Source organism: Salmo trutta, chromosome 30, assembly GCF_901001165.1.
Source record: "Salmo trutta chromosome 30, fSalTru1.1, whole genome shotgun sequence".
In the NCBI taxonomy this organism is placed as follows: Eukaryota; Metazoa; Chordata; class Actinopteri; order Salmoniformes; family Salmonidae; genus Salmo; species Salmo trutta.
In genome coordinates, this window is record NC_042986.1 from 3,107,108 (window position 1) to 3,131,069 (window position 23,962).

General features: G+C 41.5%; 1 protein-coding gene across 2 annotated transcripts; it reads right to left on the bottom strand.

Moving 5' to 3' along the window:
- Positions 1-5,056: 5,056 nt before the first annotated feature.
- Positions 5,057-23,231, bottom strand: LOC115168957 (choline/ethanolaminephosphotransferase 1). Of its 2 annotated transcripts, XM_029724521.1 has the most exons (9): positions 22,932-23,228; positions 21,866-22,399; positions 17,827-17,974; positions 12,256-12,397; positions 10,803-10,887; positions 10,300-10,431; positions 6,167-6,325; positions 5,670-5,795; positions 5,057-5,358 (listed from the first exon to the last, which is right to left on the bottom strand). In XM_029724521.1, the coding sequence occupies exons 2-9, from the start codon at positions 22,283-22,285 to the stop codon at positions 5,215-5,217; spliced, it is 1,356 nt and encodes a 451-aa protein (XP_029580381.1). In that variant the 5' UTR covers positions 22,286-22,399; positions 22,932-23,228; the 3' UTR covers positions 5,057-5,214. The 2 variants fall into 2 exon arrangements, with proteins under 2 accessions (XP_029580381.1, XP_029580382.1); XM_029724522.1 differs by lacking the exon at positions 6,167-6,325 and having other exon boundaries at positions 22,932-23,231.
- Between the last annotated feature and the right edge of the window lie 731 nt (positions 23,232-23,962).

Below are 23,962 nucleotides of genomic sequence, written 5' to 3' on the forward strand. Positions count from 1 at the left end.
GGACTTCCTGACTGGCCAGGTGTAATTTAATTTGAGCCTGAGAAAATGTCCCTACAGGCAAGGAAAGTAAAATGTCTTTACATGCCTTTCCATGGTCGTTTAACAGATCCATTCAGTTCCCACTGTTGTCCCCTTCTAATGTGTCAATGTCTACAGCTTCCATGTGTGTTTGTGAGCCCGCGCCCACAGGATGTCCTGGCCGTGGTATGACACCCCAATTTCAACCAGGATGTAGAGCGCCCTGCAGGTGTACTGTCATGATGGTGGTTTTCTGTATAAGAGCAGAAATGACAACACATGCATTCCATACCTGACCCAAGCCGTCACACATTCCAGATGGGTGAAATGCCGTGGTATTTGACTCGAGGTGAGAAAAAAGAATGGGGAGCTGCAGCACCCTCAGCAACCCTACTTCGTGTGTGTTTTCAAGTGACTCTTTCATGTCATATGACTAACAATTACCCACTAACTTAACTGTAGAGAAACAATGAAGCCACATAGATCATCAAACTAATTGCTCCACAATCCCTGCTAGGTCTAACAGGCCCAAACACATCCTACTGGGCACACACATCAATTCAACTTCTATTCCACGTTAGTTCAACATATTTTCATTGAAATGACGTGGAAACAACGTTGATTCAACCAGTGTGCCCAGCGGGATACTTTTTATACATAACATGACACTAGATTTGTACTTAGCAGAGTAATTTCCTTGGCTGACTTTCAAAGCCACACTCTCCACCATGACTGAATTCCCTGGAAGTTTTCAACCGGGAATAGAATCAAGTCCGTGTTCAAGCAGTGTGTTGAACTAGGTCACAGAGGAAACAAACTATCAGTCCTGCAAACTGTCACCCACTTTAACAACATTTTCAGTCACTAAATTCTAGTAGTCTGCTTGGAAGTATAGACCGCTACATACTTTTAGTAAGACCACTCAACTATTATAACTGATATGGAGTGTTTTTGTGTGTGACTGCTGCATGCGTGCGCCTGTTTTTGTATTTCCTAAAAAGGAAGATATGCTCAGCAGTGTTTCCTGTTGTGTACTCAAAGAACACTAACCATTTAACCACAGCCTTCTTAAATTTGTAGAAAGACCGCTCGAGTGGAAAGCATTGAGATTACTGCATCTTGAAATGACTGCATATTACGGGAAGCAATTATGGTGCCTGTATAGCCTATTTAAAACGAGATGTTTTAGAATTTGATTAGAATTATTTGCTCTCTTTTTAGGCTTTATCAGTAATGAATGTGGGGGCGGCAGGTAGTCTAGTGGTTAGAGCGTTGGGCCAGTAACCGAAAGGTGCAAGATCGAATCCCCGAGCTGACAAGGTAAAAATGTCGTTCTGCCCCTGAACAAGGCAGTTAATCCAATGTTCCCATCATTGTAAATAAGAATTTGTACTTAACTAACTTGCCTAGTTAAATAAAGGTGAAAGAAAATATGTAATCTTGCTTATTGACAACATTTGGCATGTCTATGCTCAGCCATAATGGAATTAAGAGCAGGCCTTGCCCCTATATCAGTGTGAATGCTACACTACATGACCAAAAGTATGTGGACACCTGCTCGTCGAACATCTCATTCCAAAATCATGGTCATTAATATGGAGTTGGTCCCCCCCCTTTACTGCTATAACAGCCTTCACTGTTCTGGGAAGGCTTTCCACTAGATGTTGGAACATTGCTGAGGGGACTTGCTTCCATTCAGCCGCAATAGCATTAGTGAGGTTGGGCACTGATATTGGGCGATTAGGCCTGGCTCGTAGTTGGCGTTCCAATTCATCCCAAAGGAGTTTGTTGGTACTGTGCATTGGGGCATGTAGCGTTTTCCTGGAATCTGCTAAACCTAGATTCTTCCGTCGGACTGCCAGATGGTGAAGCGTGATTCGTCATTCCAGAGAATTCATTTCCACTGCTCCAGAGTCCAATTGTGACGAGCTTTACACCACTCCAGCTGACACATTGCATTGCGCATGGTTAGCTGGAAACCCATTTTATGAAGCTCCCGGCAAACAGTTATTGTTCTGATGTTGCTTCCAGAGACAGTTTGGAACTCAGTAGTGAGTGTTGCAACCGAGGAGAGATGATGCGCTTCAGCACTCGGCAGTCCCGTTCTGTGAGCTTGTGTGTCCTACCACTTCGCGGCTGAGTCATTGTTGCTTCTAAATGTTTCCATTTCACAATAACAGCACTTACAGTTGACTTGGGCACCTCTAGCAGGGTAGAACTTTGACTAGCTGACTTGTTGGAAAGGTGGCATTCTATGACGGCGCCACGTTAAAAGTCACTGACCTCATCAGTAAAGCCATTCTACGGCCAATGTTTGTCTATGGAGATTGCATAGCCGTGTGCTCGATTTCATACACCTGTCAGCAATGGGTGTGGCTGAAATAGCCGAATCCACTACTTTGAAGGGGTGTCCACATACTTTTGTATATACAGTATATGTGTGTATATATACTGAACAGACATATAAACGCAACATGCAACAATTTCAACGATTTTACTGAGTTACGGTTCATATAAGGAAATCAGTCAATTTAAATATATTCATTAGGCCCCAATCTATGGATTTCACAGCACTGGGCAGGGGCGCAGCCATGGGTGGGCCTCGGAGGGCATAGGCCTACCCACTTGGGAGCTAGGCCCACCCACTGGGGAGGCAGGACCAGAATGAGTTTTTCCCCACAGAAGGACTTTATTACAGACAAAAATACTTCTGAGTTTCATCATCTGTCCGGGTGGGTGGTCTCAGACGATCCTGCAGGTGAAGAAGCCGGATGTGGAGGTCCTGGGCTGGCGAGGTTACACGTGGTCTGTTGTGAGGCTGGTTGGACCTACTACCAAATTCTCTAAAACAACGGAGGTGGCTTATGATAGAGAAATGAACATCAAATTATCTGGCAACAGCTCTGGTGGACATTCCTGCAGTCAGCATTCCAATTGCACGCTCCCTCAAAACTTAACATCTGTGGCGTGTGACAAAACGTAACATTTTGGTGGCCTTTTATTGTCCCGAGCACAAGGTGCACCTGTGTAATGATCATGCTGTTTAATAAGCTTCATGATATGCTACCTGTCAGGTGGATGGATTATCTTGGCAAAGGAGAAATGCTCACTAAGAGGGATGTAGTCAAATGTGCACAAAATTTGAGAGTAATAAACTTTGTGTATACGGAAAATATCTGATCTTTTATTTAAGTTCATGAAACATGGGACCAACACGTTGCGTTTATATTTTTGTTCAGTATATTTCCACATTGAAGTAATGCAATTACTTAGAACAAGTGGATTGCAAACAGGTTCAAGTTAACATATTTAGCTATTTTGTTTCTGAAAGCTGTTTAACTATAATGGACTAACTTTGGAGTTGATCCCAAGGCAATACATAAAAGACCTTAAATATACAACTTGAAGCAACCACATATTTAGCCATGGAGCACGTTCTGATTGGCCAGTGCGCTGCCAATCCTCGACACAGCCACAATTTGTTAATTCATCAAAACCCAGGCCTTTCGCGCTAACACCAGCATCTGAGCGGATAGTGGTTGTGAAAATAGCTCAAATATTTGACACCCCCCCGAACCTATAGCGCTACCAGCAGTGCTTAGATTTACCATTGAGTTAGATCTGTTCAAATAGAGCCCTATGGTTTCTTTTGTGAAATATATACAGAGTATGGTTTTATGAACTAAATATTGAATATATTCACAGTTTTATTTGTGAGTTGTTAAATATACGCATGGATTGTGGTAGACGCAGAATAAAGCAGGGTGGTACAGGTCTGTGTGAGAGTGAGAGAAGCCCCGTTTATACCTGGTTCTAACATGTCCTTTGTCTTGATCTTGTCCACATTCATATTGTGTCCACATTTTTAGATGGGTGTGTAGACAAGACTCATTGTGATCAAATCTTAAAAGTACAAACGGACATCAGGACAATATCCGCACGAAGGATGCATGTTAGAACCAGGTATAAATGGGGCTAGAGTGAACATGTGTTTATCTGTCCCTCTGAAACTTTATTCTCTCCCACCTGTTAAGTTTTTTTTCTCCAATTATGCTGTCTTCCAATAGACTCTAGATCTGTTATAAATATAGCAAATCTTTATTTTACATAAGCTTGTTTATTCAAAAACGTATTTTCTTTGACAAAGTAACAATTTGACCAAACACCAAAAAATTAATGACAGAAGCATTTTTTTTTAACGGCCAACGATTGATTCACCTTTCGCATTTAATTTTCAAAATCTCTGCATTGCTCAGAAATGACAAACAATCCAAGGGGGGAAAAAAATGTACGTTTGGATTGGTTGAACACCATCAGTTACAGATATATTGGCTGTGACCAGGGTTGTAATGCTCATCCCATGCATATGATACACACAAGAGAACAATGACAAGTTCTACTCTTGTTATGAGACATTAGCTGCAGACATTTGAATACTCTGTGCGTCACTGTTTTGATAAGCTAAATCGGTAATGTAAGAGACATTTCTTAACTTTTGCAGAAGAAAAACATTCCTTATGTTTGACCATGGACGGGCACTGTGTCCCTCCGTACGGATGTAGTTCTAAAGTTTAATACTTGGTTAATGACGAGACCTCAGACAGAATGCAGTACACAGAACTACACCTTGAACAGAGGACTAACGTTTTCTCTGGAGTGGAACAAGTAGTTATTTTACGTAGAGGAGCTGAACTAGTACCAATACTGAAAGAACAGAGACATTTAAATTCAGTCATACTGCTCTGACACATTAAACTGTAGGTGTTTTTCCTGTAGATAAATATATTACTTGGTTAGGTATAACCTGCTCCTTCCCATGGATAACATTTATTTAGCTAATACACAGATATGGTTATAGTAAGCAACATTAACCCCTATCCATAAAGTTTGGTTAGACAACTAATTCTCAAATAACGGGGTGCTCTTATGACAAACTAAACAAAACCCCTTTCTCCTCTTCAGTTATGAACCTTTAACACCAAAACAACACATCAGCAAAAACACAGCATTATTGCACAACAAATAGATATGATTTGCATTTTTTTTCCCCACCGCCCTCAATGTATTCATAATTTCATTGGCTAATACATTCCTAGAGAGACCGCCTCCAATTTGTCTCATCCAATGGGAATCCTGTGGTGACAAGGGGGAGGCGGTAGAGGTATACCCACCAACTTCATCTCTGTACGGACAGTGTCACCAGACATCTTTGCCTGACTGGGAGGCAGCAACGGGCCGCAGGTTGGGGGGTTTGATCTTGAACACAAAGATGTGCAGGTGAGAGGCGATCTGGTTGCAGACGCTGACGCAGTAGCGCACCAGGTCAAAGATGGACAGGAACTGGAGAGAAACACGATAGAGGATGGATGTCAAATAGTCAATTTAAGGCTCCCTATATACAAAACTGGTTGTGTTTTTTATTATATGGTCAATCACCTTTTGAATAAATTCCTCTTGAAAAGGTATTTGAAAAGTATTTTATTAGGATCCCATTAGCTGTTCCAACTGGGGTCCAAAAAAAAACCTTCAAATCTAGTCTAGGAATCTACATTGTACTGCAAAATAAGTAAAAAGGTGAATCCTAACTTTCATTTAGGTTTCAATTGGCTTGGTACATGCACATGGATGAACCGATTGAGGTGTAGACTTACTAGTGCCACCCAGAGGACCAAGTACTCGTCTATGATGCTGTTAAAATACTGGTCCAAGAAGAGAAGCCCTGGACCCAGGTAAGCCAAGTCATGGAGAGACATCTCACTTTTGGTCATATGAGCCACCTGTAAAAAAATAAATAAAATAAGGAAAAACAATTAGTCCAATGTTTTTGGACTCTGAGTTGGGATTCAATGCAAGGCGCGTTATAGCACACTAACAGACTTAAAAGTAATTTACTCAAGCCGACAGCTGTATACCAAAACAAGCCAGGCTGCCAATTTGCTGAATAAGGAATCCCAGATTTTAGCTTTAACCCTAAGTTAACAAAACTAAAACTGGGCACATTAGGCCAATGTTCCAACATCCACACGAACATACGATTTAGAATGAAGCAAAAGATTGGACATGTTTTCCAAGTGGTATACTAGTGTGGATTTGGAAAGTAACCTGGCTCTTTCAGTGTTTTAATGTTTTGGGCCATCTGCTTCCTCACCACTAGCTTGTTGGTGATCTTGGCCGACACAAACCCAAAGGCCAGGACGTAGAGACAGGGGTGCTTCTCAAACAGCTGGGACGCAGACTTCTTGTAGATCATAATAGCCAGAGTGATAACTGACCCTATGTGGAAGAACGGCGACAGGACACTCGTTCCCTGAGGAAGACGACGGGACATGGATGTCACAATCACTGTACCTAGCTGAAAATGCCACCATTCTGGTCCTTCTCTAAAGTGATCAATAAACTGCAAGGTAAAGTTCTGCAGAGCAGTCAGTGGCTTGGCTGAAACAAATGAAAAAGTCAAGGCATGATAGGCATCCACTGTCACTATTTTATGGAGGCCAAGAAATTAAGAATGCCAAGTGCTGTGGTATTTAAAGAGCGAATGCCACTAAAAAGCAACATCTTGTTTTGAAAATGCCCTATGTGGCATCATTATGACTCAGAAAAATGTATTCTAGTGTCAAAAATGACTACAAAAGTGTAAATAGAATAATTTTGATCAAAGTCAGTCATCCAAAATGGAAATAGGATTTTTTTTTGTTGTATTTAGTATTTATTAGGATTCCCAAATACTCTTCCTGGGGTCCAAACAGGAAACAAAACAACAATTAAAATACATAATATAATATACACAGAGTGTACAAAATATTAGGAACACCTGCTCTTTCCATGACAGACTGACCAGCTGAATCCAGGTGAAAGCTATTATCCCTTATTGATGTCACCAGTTAAATCCACACCAATATCCTGTTATTATTTGAGATTTTGAAGTATTCTGTGTTTGAGTTGACAAACAAACATATCCCATGTACAACAACTGAAAAGGCTTGTATCCCGGTTATAAGAAACCCAGGTAAGATGCCTGGGATATGCTGATTTAAAATGGGATACTGTGGCATGTTTACATCTTATGCGGTTTACTGTTGTTTTTGCGGTCTGCGCAGGCAGTTTCTCATATCATTGGTGTTGTGCGTTTTCATCCGATTGTCAAACAAATCGCTTCAAAAAGTATGCTACCTGCACAGTTCGATACACCATAATACTTTATCTACGTAATCTCCTGTTTCGGCCTCACACTTCAGAAACAGGAGATGGCTTCTCACCTATGAGCCATTCTTGCCATGCCACTTACATAATACAATATGTCTGTCTCTCTTCACAGTCCCTGTTGTGGCATAAGGTGTTATTTTATATGGTTTTTGAATCTGGTTTTATTGCTAGCTTGAGTTACCTGGAGTGGCAGAGAGTTCTATGTAGTCATGGAATGAAGGGTACCGTGACAGTTTTCCTTGGGTTGGGTTTATTTTAATCATATCCACATGCCCACAGCTGGCATCACCCAAGTAATCATCAATTAGGAGCATAGCTGCACGCAACCTGATCGTTATGCCCATGGTCAATTTGGTTTGACATTAGATATCCCGATGGGGCTAGTTAGGGACAATCAGTAATGTACATGGGACAATATTTTAAAAGGTCAATAGCTCAACATTTCAATGACTTAAGCTCAACAAAACTAGGAAATGTATATACAAATATTGAAATAATTTAAATGAGACAAAATATGTGCAACATGAAAACAATTTGTTTCATTTACATTGTGTAATTTATGTTCCCCACTATCCCCAACTTTGCCATGGTCGCACACCAGTCAGCTAAAGCTAATTGGCGAAATAATTTGGCTAACTCTTCCCACCTGCGAACACACACACACGACACCCACATCAAACCACACCCCGAAACCAACTCGCGTTTGAATTCAGCCATGGCCGCTAGCGTTTCTTAAAAAAACTAATCTAAAACGACACCAAATCAGGAAGTGCAGTCGCCTTTTAAACATTAGAAAAGACTGGCTACAACCCCAAAAGAATGCGGTTGACGTTTTTTTTATTAAGCTTGCCACTCTGTACGATATACACTACCATTCAAAAGTTTGGGGTCACTTAGAAATGTCCTTGTTTTTGAAAGAAAAGCACATTTGTCCATTAAAATATCACATTGATCAGAAATACAGTGTAGACATTGTTGACATTGTTAATGTTGTAAATGACTATTGTAGCTGGAAACGACAGATTTTTTTAAATGGAATATCTACATAGGCGTACAGAGGCCCATTATCAGCAACCATCACTCCTGTGTTCCAATGGCACGTTGTGTTAGCTAATCCAAGTTTATCATTTTAAAAGGTTAATTGATCATTAGAAAACCCTTTTACAATTATGTTAGCACAGCTGAAAACTGTTGTTCTGATTAAAGAAGCAATACAACTGGCCTTCTTTAGACTAGTTGAGTATCTGGAGCATCAGCATTTGTGGGTTTGATTACAGGCTCAAAATGGCCAGAAACAAAGAACTTTCTTCTGAAACTTGTCAGTCTATTCTTGTTCTGAGAAATTCCATACAAGAAATTGCCAAGAATCTGAAGATCTCGTACAACGCAGTGTACTACTCCCTTCACAGAACAGCGCAAACTGGCTCTAACCAGAATAGAAAGAGGAGTGGGAGGCCCCGGTGCACAACTGAGCAAGAGGACAAGTACATTAGAGTGTCTAGTTTGAGAAACAGATGCCTCACAAGTCCTCAACTGGCAGCTTCATTAAATAGTACCCGCAAAACACCACTCTCAATGTCAACAGTGAAGAGCCGACTCAGGGATGCTGGCCTTCTAGGCAGAGTTGCAAAGAAAAAGCCATATCTCAGACTGGCCAATAAAAATAAAAGATTAAGATGGGCAAAAGAACACAGACATTGGACAGAGGAAAATTGGAAAAAAGTGCTATGGACAGACAAATCTAAGGTTGAGGTGTTCGGATCACAGAGAATATTCGTGAGACGCAGAAAAAATGAAAAGATGCTGGAGGAATGCTTGACGCCATCTGTCAAGCATGTTGGAGGCAATGTGATGGTCTGGGGTGCTTTGGTGGTGGTAAAGTGGGAGATTTGTACAGGGTAAAAGGGATCTTGAAGAAGGAAGGCTATCACTCCATTTTGCAACTCCATGCCATACCCTGTGGACGGCGCTTATTTTGGAGCCAATTTCCTCCTACAAGACAATGACCCAAAGCACAGCTCCAAACAATGCAAGAACTATTTAGGGAAGAAGCAGTCAGCTGGTATTCTGTCTATAATGGAGTGGCCAGCATATTCACTGGGATTTCAACCCTATTGAGCTGTTGTGGGAGCAGCTTGACCGTATGGTACGTAAGAAGTGCCCATGAAGCCAATCCAACTTGTGGGAGGTGCTTCAGAAAGCATTGGGTGAAATCTCTTCAGATTACGTCAACAAATTGACAACTAGAATGCCAAAGGTCTGCAAGGCTGTAATTGCTGAAAATGGAGGATTCTTTGACGAAAGCAAAGTTTGAAGGACACAATTATTATTTCAATAAAAATCATTATTTATAACCATGTCAACATCTTGACTATATTTCCTATTCATTTTCAACTAATTTCATGTATGTTTTCATGGAAAACAAGGACATTTCTAAGTGACTCCAAACTTTTGAACGATAGTGTATGTATTTAGTAATTGTGATCAAGATTACTTTACTCGTCAATTGTACACAAAGCCCAACTAAAATTTGACAAAGCCCAGCCGAAAGACACAGGTTGGAGCAAGGGGCCGGCACATTTGGTGCCCATAGATAAGTTGTTGTGGGGGGTTGCCTTGCTCAAGGGTACAATAGTAGGCAATAGCATCTAGGATTTGATACGCGCAACCCTCCATTTGCCAGCTCACTACCCACCAGATTTTTCCCATCAGACCTGGGATTTGCCTCTACCCGATAGCAGCCTCCTGTGGCGGCAGGTAGCCTAAGGGGAGGATGGCTCATAAGAATGGCTGGAACTGAGCAAATGGAATGGCATCAAACACATGGAAACCATGTGTTTGATACCATTCCACTTATTCTGCTCCAGCCATTACAATGAGCCAGTCCTCCCCAATTAAGGTACCACCAACCTCCTGTAACTGTCACCCATATCATATTACTACCTGTTGAAATAACCAATACAATGAGCAGCAGGACTGTAAACCTTCCTTCCTAGACTGTAACTAAGTCACCTTCTATCAGCCATACAATTCAACTGGATCCTCGTCAGCAAGGATGGATCACGTCTTACTTACCGCTATGGTGGATCCGTTCTTTCCTACACCTCCCGTGAATATGACCCGGAAGTAGTTGGTGCAGGAAAAGATGGCTCCTGCCACAGTGAGGATGGCTGGAATGATCTTAATCTGGATGTTCACCCCAGGGATCTGTGTGTGTTAGGGAGATTAGTAAGAGCCCTGTTCCAATACTTTCGAAATGCATCCTTCCTACCACCTTTAAGTAAAGACAGATCAGAATTTGTTGGATTTGTGAAAGTAATAGGGCGGTAACGTGACTTTCACCTATCCAATCACTTATTAGATTTGTGCTTACCTCCAGGAAAGAAGGAAAGGATGCATTTCTGAAGTATTCACACAATCATGAACCAGGACGTGAGCCTGAACACTTCAACCAACATGCCAGATCAAATGCATCAAACTACAATGCATGTAAATATTAGCATTAGTGTCATTTTTTTCAAATCCAAGCAGTAGAAACAGGCCATAATTTGCTGAATCAAATGGGTTAAATGCATTACCAAGAACTGCCAAAAAGCTGATCCTCCGATGGCAGCCAGCAAATACATGATTATAATGAAGAACTGCACTTCAGTCACATCAATGCTGAACGGGCAGAGAGACAGAGGAATCATGAGCAACCATTAGTGATTTCACATAGCACTCATGAAAAACAACATGCACATAGCACCCCCTAGCAGGTCCTGCACAAACTGTACCCATTCCTCTTGGTTGTGAATGTGTGTGTGGAGAACATTTCCCTTGAAAGGCTGAGAGGAGCCTGATCTGTAAAAGTATTTTTAGTTTTTTCTGTCTGACAACCTACTTAGCGCTTACTTACTCTGTGAAGGGCTTACATCATATCAAATCATATTGTTAAATAAAATCAACCATACTCCAAGGACATTCATCCCTTGTGGTTGTTCCTGAAAGCCAATCGGATTAGCCAATGTTGATATGTGAAGTTCCATCAAAATCTAAATCAGCTGCTAATGTCCTGGTGTCAACGTCAACACGGCTGCTGGTACAGAATGTACTGGGCGAACAAGCTGTCATGACAGACCTATCAATGTTAAAAACAATCAGAATAAACGTGTTTAGTTTGAGGTCGAAATATAGCCATTGATCTTAAAGTTTTGCATCAATGGTTGTGGTGGGCCCAAAATGTGTCGTAAATTATAACTGGCCCAAACATTTGTGAATTCCATCATCTCTCTGCTTTCTAAAATTATTCCAGTGGTCAACAGAGATGAATGTAATCTAGGATAGCTCACATTTAATAAAATTGAGCCACCTCTATCAAATACCAAATTACAGAATCAAAGCAATGTGAGAACGAATGAAACAGGGTCTATAAGAAAGTTGTCCTATTGCATAAGAATTGTTGGTGTTGGAGATGGGGGCAGTCTGTGCAGGAAGTGGGGCCTGATTGCCTAATGGACACACAGGTTATCTTCAACAGGGAAGTCACGCGGATTATGGTCTCGTTTTACCGTTAAGTTCCAGAACCCGGGCTCAAACGTGGCTGTGCACGTCTAACATAGCTACACGATCAGATACTCTGACATCAAATCTGCCTACCAGGGAAAAGACAAGGTAGCTCTGTGACATAGCTAGATAGACACTGGGCTTAAAACCTGGCTATGAAATAAACATCTCCCATCTACATGTAGGCCTATGACAAAACAGCATGTGGTTACTAAATGTTCCCATGGTTGCATACATACTAGACAAATACTAAAGAGTGCAATTACATAGCCATTTTATTCAAACATTTCAGGACCCGTGTTCATAAAGCGTCTCAGAGTACTGATATAGGATCAGTTTTGCCTTTTTGTTCAGAAAGAATAAGAAGGGGGACCTGGTCCTAGATCAACACTCCTACGCATAGACGCTTTATGAATACGGCCCCTGGAACATCAGGCATGATGCTCTTGTCCTCCTGCCTTGTTATTGCCTCCCCCACTCACTCACATGCCAAAGCGCAGGGTGCCAGATACGTAGGTCTGCCAGTGGGCACAGTAGAACATGAACATGCCGGCAAAGCAGCAGAAGAACATCCAGTCGGGGTTAGTGCCAAGCTGGACGGCGATACAGGTACCCAGGACCACAAACACTGAGGGAGGGGCAGAGAAGGAAGTCCGAGAGAGAAAATGAGTGAGTGAGTGAGAGAGAGATTCAAAAGAGGCAGGTATCCTCCAGCCTGAGTGTCAGTCTGTTTGTGCCATCATGCCAACTCCTTCTCACTCATTGTAATGGCACAAATTTGGCTTGACAATGACAGCAATCAATGGGGTTGGCAAGAGCACAAATATATCTGGGACCAGGCTAGGTATCATCCTTGCTGTGCTTAATTGCGTGTGGAAATGAACATGGGTAAAATTGATTTTACTGTGGGTCAAGTACCAGTGACATCAATGGATGCAGAGAGGGAAAGAGAGAGTGACAGAGAGAGAAAAAAGTTCAATTACACAAGAAAAAAATATAATGCTACACTGAACAAAAATATAAAAACGCAACATGTAAAGTGTTGGTCCTATGTTTCATGAGCTGAAATAAAAGATCCCCGAAATGTTGCATATGCTCAAAAAGCCTATTCTCTACAATTTTGTACACACATAAATCATACACCTGATAGGTGTGGCATATCAAGAAGCTGATTAAATAGCATGATCATTACACCTTATGCTGGGGACAATAAAAGGCCACTAAAATGTGCAGTTGTGTCACACAATGCCACAGATGTCAGTCAAGTTGAAGGAGTGTGCAATTGGTATGCTGACTGCAGGAATGTCCACCAGAGCTTTTGCCAGAGAATTGAATGTTAATTCCTCTCCCATAAGCTGCCTCCAACATCGTTTTAGAGATTTCGTAGTACGGCCAACTGGCCTCACAGCAGTTTGCTGATGTCAATGTTGTGAACAGAGTGCCCCATGGTGGCGGTGGGGTTATGGTATGGGCAATGAACACAATTGCATTTTATCATTGGCAATTTGAATGCACAGAGATACCGTGATGAGATCCTGAGGCCAATTGTGAGCCAATGCATCTGTGACCAACAGATGCTTATTTGTATTCCCAGTCATGTGAAATCCATAGATTAGGGCCTAATTAATTTCATTTCAATTGACTGATTTCCTTATATGAACTGTAACTCAGTAAAATCTTTGAAATTGCTGCATGTTGCGTTTATATTTTTGTTCAGTATAATAATAAAAATGGGACTTTTCAAGGACCCAAAAGTCACTTTACAATTGTAGAAATTAAACAACAAAAAAACAGTAGTCAAAACATCAGACTAAACAAAAACATGAACAAAGAGAGGGGTGGGCTCAAGGAAGGGAAAGAGTGTGATGTAACAGTGTATGGGGAGGGTAGGGTTGGGGTTTGTATACAAACCCAGATAGGGTAAGGGGTAAGATACGAACATGTTTTATGGTAATGGGGAGGGTGAGGGTTTGGGTTAGGTGGTGCTCAATATGCTTTGCTTGTATGTGGTGGGGCTTTAGGAGGGACTGAAAAATGGTGATGGACTCGCCGAAGCTCTGGAGCTTCGACCTGAGGACGACAAGGTGAGTGCACGTGTGGGTTGCAGGGGAGGAGGTCTGAGAGGTGTTGGATTCTGGGTAAACTTTTAACATTGAGATATTAAATACATGACAGATCAGACGCATTGTATATAAAGGAGTGAGACCTGTAGAAAGAGAGTGGCTGTGGAATGTGCTGGGAGAGAGGGAGAGTGTCATGGGAGTGCGATAGGTGATAAGAGAGGACATCTGTGGATTAGGCGAAGGAGGGGTTGAGATCAGGAGGTCAAGTCAGATCCTCTGAAGGGAGAAATAATAGTTTATTATCCTGTTACCCTCTTCCTGTCAAACCATAAGATGTAAGGATTGGAGAGAAGGAGAGGTGTCTAAAGTGGAGTATATATACTGTACACACTTGTGATGGTGAGAACATGTTTTGCCTGAATTACAGCTGTAACGAACCTTTGGGAAGAATTAAACTTGGTTAAGCTTCTCTAGTGTCCATGAGTTATTTACTCTGAAAAATGAGAACCTAACAGAGGTAGGGGGGTAAGGTGGTGAAGGGCTTTGTAGGTTAGAATGAGTATCTTGTAATCAATGCATTGGGAGACAGTGGAGTTCACGGATTACAAGGCTGATGTGCTGCACAGGACCCACAGTGTGGGTGAGAAGTCGGGCTGCAGAGTTCTGAACTATTTGGAGCTTATGGAGGGAGTTGAGTTGATTCCGGAGAGTAGCGAGTTGCAATAGTTAAGACTGGAAGAGATTAATGCATGTATGAGGGTTTCAGCGGAGAGAATGGGAGAGATAGGACCTTACTTTGGCAATGTTGCGGAGGTGGAAGAATGAGGATTTGACAGTCTGTTTTATGTGGTGCTCAAAGGAGAGGGTGGATTCCAGAATGATGCAGAGTTTGTCGGAAAGACAGTGGTGTCGTCAATGGTGAGGGTGAGGTTGCCAGCTTTGGTAAGGGTGGGTTTGGTGCCTATGAAAAGGAGTTCCGTTTTATCACTGAGCTTGAGGGAGTTTTGTTGTATTCATGTTTTTATTGCAGAGGCAAGAATCAATAATATGGGTCAGAGGTGGGTTGAGGGATTTTGTGCCGAGGTAGATCTGTGTGTCATCAGCATAGCAGTGGAAGTCAAGGTTGAAGTGATGGAGGATCTGACCAAAGGGGAGGATGTAAATGATGAAGAGTAAGGGACCCAGCACATAGCCCTGGGGGACAACCTGTGTAACCACAGCTGAGTATGAGGTGTGGCCACTGACGGGAGATCTAGCGGGTAAGTGGGACAGCAACAGTGAGTAGTTCAGATAGTTCAGACAGGAATGATTAATTAGCTTTAAGAAGACGGTACACAAGGATAGTGGTCATGGAGAAGGATGATTTGTACCCCAATTAGTATACTGATCAATTGTTTGGTCGTTTGGCTGTTGGTTGACCGAGATTGTTTTAGTCGAGCAGGAACAAATTACACACACACACACACACACACACACACACACACACACACACACACACACACACACACACACACACACACACACACACACACACGTTTTAGAACACATTTTTTACATTTACATTTTAGCAGACGCTCTTATCCAGAGCGACTTACAGAAGTGAATGCATACATTTCATTTCGTGCATGTTTTTTTTGTTTTTTTTGTACTGGCCCCCCGTGGGAGTCGAACCCACAACCTTGGCGTTGCACACACCATGCTGGCGTTGCAAACATCATGCTCTACCAACTGAGCCACAGGGAAGGCCTGCTCATTCAAGAGTGTCTTTATTTTTACTAATTTCTACATTGTAGAATAATAGTGAAGACATCAAAACTATGAAATAACACATATGGGATCATGTAGTAACCAAAAAAATTGTTAAACAATTCAAAATAGATTTTATATTTGAGATTCTTCAAATAGCCACCCTTTGCCTTGATTACAGGAGAATAGTTGGGTTAGGTTAAAGTTTTTTTTCTTCTGGTTATCTAGATCTCTGGTGCCCTCGAGACATCAAACGGTAAGCTTAAAGCATCAAACAAGCTCATTGCACATAGTTGATTTTATTAAATCACATTAAATCTATACATGGAAAAAAATACACATTTAAAAATTGAGCAATCGATTGGTCAAAAGACCAGACGACTTTCAGTCTATCAATATTTTTTTCCGGGGACAGCCCTAATGCGAATTATTCCGTTTATGAACGTACAGTTGAAGTCGGAAGTTTACATACACCTTAGCCAAATACATTTAAACTCAGTTTTTCACAATTCCTGACATTTAATCCTAGTAAAAATTCCCTGTCTTTGGTAAGTTAGGATCACCACTTTATTTTAAGAATGTGAAATGTCAGAATAATAGAGAGAACAATTTCAGCTTTTATTTCTTTCATCACATTCCCAGTGGGTCAGAAGTTTACATACACTCAATTAGTATTTGGTAGCATTGCCTTTAAATTGTTTAACTTGGGTCAAACGTTTTGGGTAGCCTTCCACAAGCCTCCCACAATAAGTTGGGTGAATTTTGGCCCATTCCTCATGACAGAGCTGGTGTAACTGAGTCAGGTTTGTAGGCCACCTTGCTCGCACACGCTTTTTCAGTTCTGCCCACAAATTTTTCATGGGATTGAGGTCAGGGCTTTCCGATGGCCACTCCAATACCTTGACTTTGTCCTTAAGCCATTTTGCCACAACTTTGGAAGTATGCTTGGGGTCATTGTCCATTTGGAAGACCCATTTGCGACCAAGCTTTAACTTCCTGACTGATGTCTTGAGATGTTACTTCAATATATCCACATAATTTTCCATCCTCATGATGCCATCTATTTTGTGAAGTCCACCAGTTGCTCCTGCAACAAAGCACCCCCACAACATGATGCTGCCACCCCCGTGCTTCACGGTTGGGATGGTGTTCTTCGGCTTGCCAGCCTCCCCCTTTTTCCTCCAAACATAATGATGGTCATTATGGCCAAACAGTTCTATTTTTGTTTCATCAGACCAGAGGACATTTCTCCAAAAAGTCCAATCTTTGTCCCCATGTGCAGTTGCAAACCGCTGTCTGGCTTTTTTATGGCGGTTTTGGAGCAGTGGCTTCTTCTTTGCTGAGTTTATGTCGATATAGGACTCGTTTTACTGTGGATATAGATACTTTTGTACCTGTTTCCTCCAGCATCTTCACAAGGTCCTTTGCTGTTGTTCTGGGATTGATTTGCACTTTTCGCACCAAAGTACGTTCATCTCTAGGAGACAGAATGCGTCGCCTTCCTGAGCGGTATGACGGCTGCGTGGTCCCCATGGTGTTTATACTTGCGTTGTTGTTTGTACAGTTTGTACAGATGAACGTGGTACCTTCAGGCATTTGGAAATTGCTCCCAAGGATGAACCAGACTTGTGGAGGTCTACAATTTTTTTTCTGATGTCTTGGTTGATTTCTTTTTATTTTCCCATAATGTCAAGCAAAGAGGCACTGAGTTTGAAGGTAAGCCCTGAAATTCATCCACAGGTACACCTCCAATGAACTCAAATGATGTCAATTAGCCTATCAGAAGCTTCTAAAGCCATGACATCATTTTCTGGAATTTCCCAAGCTGTTTAAAGGCACAGTCAACTTAGTGTATGTAAACTTCTGACCCACTGGAATTGTGATGCAGTGAATTATAAGTGAAATCTGTCTGTAAACAATTGTTGGAAAAATTACTTGTGTCATGCACAAAGTAGATGTCCTAACCAACTTGCCAAAACTATAGTTTGTTAACAAGAAATTTGTGGAGTGGATGAAAAACTAGTTTTAATGACTCCAACCTAAGTGGATGTAAACTTCCGACTTCAACTGTAAGTGTTTGTTGTTTATGTCTGTCAGTGTGTTATGTCTACATCTCCGTCTTAGAGCGCGTGTTTGTAGGAGTCTGAGTGCATTTTGTACTGTCCTTTGTAGTCTGAGTGTGTTGTGTATGTTTGTTTGAGACTGTATACACACGCTCCAACACACACACACACACACACACACCTACCTGTCGAGAGGGAGTCACAACCATGGTCAAAGAGCTCTCCCAGTGGGGTGCTGTTATTGGTGCGCCGTGCTTGCTTCCCATCAATGGCGTCCAGTGATTGGTAGATGAAGAGGCCCACTGCACAAGACAGGTATGCCCACAGAGGTGCCTGAAAGGGAAAGGGCACAAACATTCAACATCATAAACGAGGCAGCTCTCTATGGCATCAAAAACTTTCACAATAATATTATTAGTCTAGTGCTCGTCGACATTCACAGAAAAGCATGGGTTTGGCCTTTATGAACGTAATTTCCATGTTTGAGTAACATGATTACATTGGTCATTTAGCAGAAGCTCTTATCCAGAGTGACTTACAGTCAATGCACTCAACTAAGGTAGGTAAGACAAACACATATCACATTTATTGCAAGTAAAACACTTTCATTAAAAAAAGCAGCTATCAGCTAAATCAGTGCTAGTAAGAAAATACAAGTATGTGGGGTTGCTATGGGTTCAACCAAGGTGCTCTTTGATGTCACTTAATTGGCCCGTTTTCTTTAAAAAGCGCACGGTTGGGTTGTTGGTGCTGGGTTATTGAGATACTGTATTACCCAGCGGGTCAGATCAAAAGACTGGAGGCGTAGTTTAGTAGCCACGTGTCTTTCAGATAGTTATTTTTAACCACTCATGAGAGTAAAGGTCATTCTTGTTCATCTGTTCTGTTATCACAAGTGAAGTTTGAACGATTTCATTTTTGTTGCTTCAAATGAGGCTTAGAGTAGTGTATGAGTTCTCAAAACGCCTATGCAAAGCCCATTGTTGGGATAGATACCACCATGTTATACTACATAATAAATCATCTTAAAATTCTAGAAGAATGTGTCAAATGCAAAACTTGCAGTATATGGGTAATTCCACGGTAACAAAATGACGCTGAAACTCAGATTTTCACTTTAAAAGTATACCAAACAAAAAACATTGATTGTATGGTTTGTTTTAACTTAGCAATCTATGCACAAAGACAACTTTTAAAAATGTCCAATGTAAATTTTTACAAAAACACATTTCAAACCAAAGAATGTAAAGATGTAAAGTTTGGTAACAGAATTATGTTAAAATCTCCCTCCGTTTATGTGACCATGTTTTCCAAAAACTTAAATATCTACTCTGAATTATTATTCAAATTGTCTGCAGAAAGAATGGGGTGTCAGCTATGATATGACACCTTGATTTTGAAAACTACAGCAAGTGAAGTGGATTAACCTCCAGCAACAGAGTCATGGTAACAGAAAGACATCATGGTCCCTGATCTGTACTATACAGAAATTTATAATTATGAATGCAATTCTCTTCATGGTCATGTATACTGAACAATATATGCATTTTATATGGCGCTTTTCATACAGAATCTCAAAGTCGCTTTAAAACAACTAAAATGTAGGGAGCTGCTCCCTCCGTCCACTCAGACTGACCATCAGATGCAGGCCATCGGTCCAGTAAAAAAATGAGAAAAAAACGCAAATTATTATGCTCACTCAGCTGTGCCTCACAATACAACAATTTACAATACATGACCAAAAGTATGTGGACACCTGCTCGTCGAGCATCTCATTCCAAAATCATGCGGGACCAACTCCATATTAATGCTCCTTTAATGCCATAACAGCCTCCATTCTTCTGGGAAGGCTTTCCACAAGATGTTGGAACATTGCTGCGGGGACTTCAGCCACATGAGCATTAGTGAGGTCGGGCACTGATGTTGGGCGATTAGGCCTGGCTCAGTCGGCGTTCCAATTCATCCCAAAGGTGTTCGATGGGGTTGAGGTTAGGTCTTCAGGAGGCTGAAGAAATTTGGCTTGTCACCTAAAATACACAAACTTTTACAGATGCACAATCGAGAGCATCCTGTCGGGCTGTGTCACCGCCTGGTACGGCAACTGCACCGCCCTCAACCGCAAGGCTCTCCAGAGGGTAGTGGGGGCAAACTACCTGCCGAACAGGACACCTACAGCACCCGATGTCACAGGAAGGCCAAAAAGATCATCAAGGACAACAACCACCTGAGCCACTGCCTGTTCACCCCGCTATTATCCAGAAGGCGAGGTCAGTACAGGTGGATCAAAGCTGGGACCGAAATAAGCTGTTTTTAAGTCTTCGCCATCACTAACATAGAGAGGCTGCTGTCAGCATAGACTCAAATCTTGGACCACTTTAATAAATTGACTTATTAAAAGGTATCACTAGTCACCTTATAATGCCACTTTAATAATGTTTACATTAATGTTTACATTTCCTACATTACTCATCTCATATGTATATACTGTTCTATACCATCTATTGCATCTTGCCTATGCCGCACGGCCATCGCTCATCCATATATTTATATGTACATATTCTGATTCATCCCTTACATTTGTGTGTATAAGGAAGTTGTGAATTTGTTAGATATTACTGCATTGTCGGAACTAGAAGCACAAGCATTTCACTACACTCGCAATCAAATTTAATCTGCTAACAATGTGTATGTGACCAATTAAATTTGATAGTTGCGTGATTGTGTTCAGATTGATAGATAGGATAGCCTGAACATGGGAAAGTTAATATGGTGTGTCTAGCTTTAACGGTTCAAGAGTTAGTTTATGCAAATGTATGCAAATTGTTAGTTTATAAAGATTTTAAAGACTTTCAAGTTAGGATAGCCTGAATGTTTTAAAGTTAGTCAAAAATCCTTTGACAAGCAATCTAAATTGGGACAGTCTGAACGTTTCAACGTTGGTTTGGAGTTGATAGCTTAAAAATGGTGACAGAGGAGATTTGTTGAATTTTGTGGTTTTACCAATCTCCTCTGTCACCATTTTTAAGCTATCAACTCCAAACCAACGTCGAAACGTTCAGACTGCCCCTACTTAGACTGGTAAAACAACCAAATTCAACCAAAGTTGGGGCAGTATGGACATTTGAAAAGTTAGTTTCGTTTAAATAACTTAAATCGTTTAAGCTCTAGAGCAGGCGGAATAAATATAGTTATAAAACTAGAAAAGTACATTTCCTAAAGGAAAGGTGGTACGCTTGCTTGCTTGTGAAATATCAATTGATAAGATGGGATAGTCTGAACATGTGAAAGTTGGTTTGGCAAACTCGAGATTGAACAGTTTAAGAGTTACTGTTGGTGATTTATGCAAATGTATGCCAATTTAAAAAATATATATACATATAGTTCATAAAGGTTTTAGAGAATTTTAAGTTAGGCTCGGTTGAACCTATTTTTTGGGGGGTATCTGTATTCTCAGTCATGTGAAATCCATAGATTAGGGCTTAATGAATTTATTTCAATTGACTGATTTCCTTATATGAACTTTGAAATTGTTCCATTTATGTTTTGTTCAGTATAGCTAGTGACAAATTTTACTAGCTAGTGTCCAATCCTTGCCTCGTTTCCTCAAATTCTTCTGAAATCGCATTGGAGTAGAGGATCTAAGGTCCCTCCCTTTGACCTCCTCCTCTAACGAGCCTTGAGAGAAATTGAGGAAACTAGGATGGAGGAAGGGAGGATTTGACAGCTAGTAACATTTTCAGACACAGCCAAGGGAGTGACATTTAAGTTACGGTTTGTGACATTCTGGTGTTTTACCGCAACAGTGTTCATCAAAGACTGTTACTGTAAACTGGTTTAGAATACAGTTCTCACATACAGACAATGTGGATAGTATTAGGCTATGTAGCATACTTATCTAGAAAAAAGTACAGTAAACAATCATATCTCACCATTGGCTCCAAATGGGTAGGCTATATCTGACAATCAATACTTTTCAATCAAGAAATTCTGAAGGCCCTCGTCTTTTCTCAATGTCCTGTCAGTAGTGTACATTAGTCGTACAGCTGTGACAACAGACATTGACCTACTATTCCATGGTTATTACTTAGTAGCAATAACGGTTCAATAATTAATATGTGGGTACTCAGTGGGAGGGAGGGTCACGTGATAGACAGTGTGTGAAAGGGCCCCAATGTTAAATTCTTCCCCTTGGCCTAGAATTCCCAGCGGTGCCCCTGCACCTACCTGTTCAGTGGCAGTGGGGCAGTAGTACACCAACACCAATGTGGTGAGGATGTTTGTGGCCAAGCCCACGATAGTGATGAGGTTGGGGGCTATCCATGCCGGCACACGCGCCACTAGCCACTCCCAGTAGTGCTGCATGAAGGGCTCCAGAAGGGAGTGGCCTGCACTGCTATACCTGTGCTCCTCCAACTTCTTCAGCTGGTGGCGCGACAGCGGCGGAGCCGGCAGCTGGATCAGCTTACTCAGGACACAGGAGCTCCCTCCACCACTGCATGTTGTGGTTGGGCCTGCAGTGGTGGTTGGCCTGTAGGATGGGTCCATTCTCTGGTCCTGAGGGATCCATGTCGTTGTCCCCCCTGCCCCCTGGGCTTCCTTCACCGCCCGGGTCCGTGGAGCTCTTTGACCAGTGTTGTTACTCATGGAGGAAGCCGAAACCACACTTCATGTGGCGCCCACTCTGCCTACGACTACCTCCACCCTGGTACTATTCAGGGAATCCACAGTGGGGCAACAACCGTTTTCCTGGGCTGGGCCCTTATGAGGAGAGAGAGTTATTTTTTACTTGACAGTATGTTTTGGTGAGCACAATTAGACTATGGCAACATGCTGGGCACAAGCTGCAGAGGGAGGGCTGGTAAAAAAAATAAACTCCTAAAACATACATGCATATCACAAGTTTCCTGATAGATTGTGCTGATATTAAAAACAGCAGTCAGTGAGACAAAGTAAATAAATGCAAGGCTTGCATTATAGCTAAAGCATTGGATTAGCATTGAAGGGAACATACTTAGGGCAGACATTTTTAAGTCTACCTATAGTGAATAGTAACCAAATCATGTCTACAAAAAAAGCCATTCAAAAGCCATGTTAAATAGCTAAGAAGTTCATGTCATGTTGCCCTATGCAATCATAGTAGTTAGCAACAAAATCAACTGCTCAGCTAGCTAGCTAGCTTGCTGGCTATCAATATATGTAGCTAACTAAACATATAATAGATTGTCAACACCATATGATCATGAAAAGCTGAGACAAGTTGACAAGTAGTCGTCCTTCGGAAATCTCTTACCTTGATGCTTGCTTCTATGCGGAAGCGATGGCCTCTATCGTGGTCTGCCTGAGAGCTAGTGTGCTAATTTAACTATGCGGCAACCTCGGACTCTTTTGTCAGTTTAGATGTAACTAACAAGTGTATGGACTAGCCGCAGGAGTCTAATTCCCGCACAAATTAGTCTAGTTCCCAACGAGCTATGAGCTGTTTTTGTGGTTATAGCGGAGAGATATTTAAGAAAAGCAGAGCGATTATTGACAGGGAATAGGGATATCCCACTTCCGTCGCACAATAGGCCTTTCACTTGGAAAACGTTTCACTAAGGGGAGTGGGGGAATCTTAGCTACGGGTGCATCAAAAGCCTTTTCCGGTCAAAATAAATATATATATATATATATATATATATATATATATATATATACACACGTCAATAACCAGGTTTACAATCGAACTTTTTATGTGAGTAAAGTACATGTCGAATGTTTTATGCGAGTAAAGTACGTCAGAAAAAAAATGTCATGCCATATTGGAATAGATCATGCTAAACGAGGTCGGAATGTTATTATATAAATTCAACAGAAGACAATAATTTGTTAAATACATGCAGGGTGATTTAGAATTGCATTGGAGCATACTTATTTCACCTTATGGAACAATGGCATGGGGTGTCAGTGACACACAGAGAAACTCAGCATCGTAGCTCGAATTGTTATTTAACTAGGCAAGTCAGTTAAGTTCTTATTCAGGGTTAACTGCCTTGTTCAGGGGCTGAACGATAGACGTCAGCTCGGGGATTCGATCTTGCAACCTTCCAGTTACAAATCCAACGCTCTAACCACTAGGCAACCTGCCGCCCCTCTTATTGCGGGACTCTGAAACCACTGTGAATTGAGCCACATTTATTGTACCAGTCAACCTACTATGTATATTGAACACTATTCCAGGGGAAAAATAATACAACGTGAATGTTTTGGAGCCTGCTAACTCTTGAGGGCTTTGGGGAAAACCCACTTGGGTTCTGAGTAGGCTGCTACCCCATTTCATTGTTC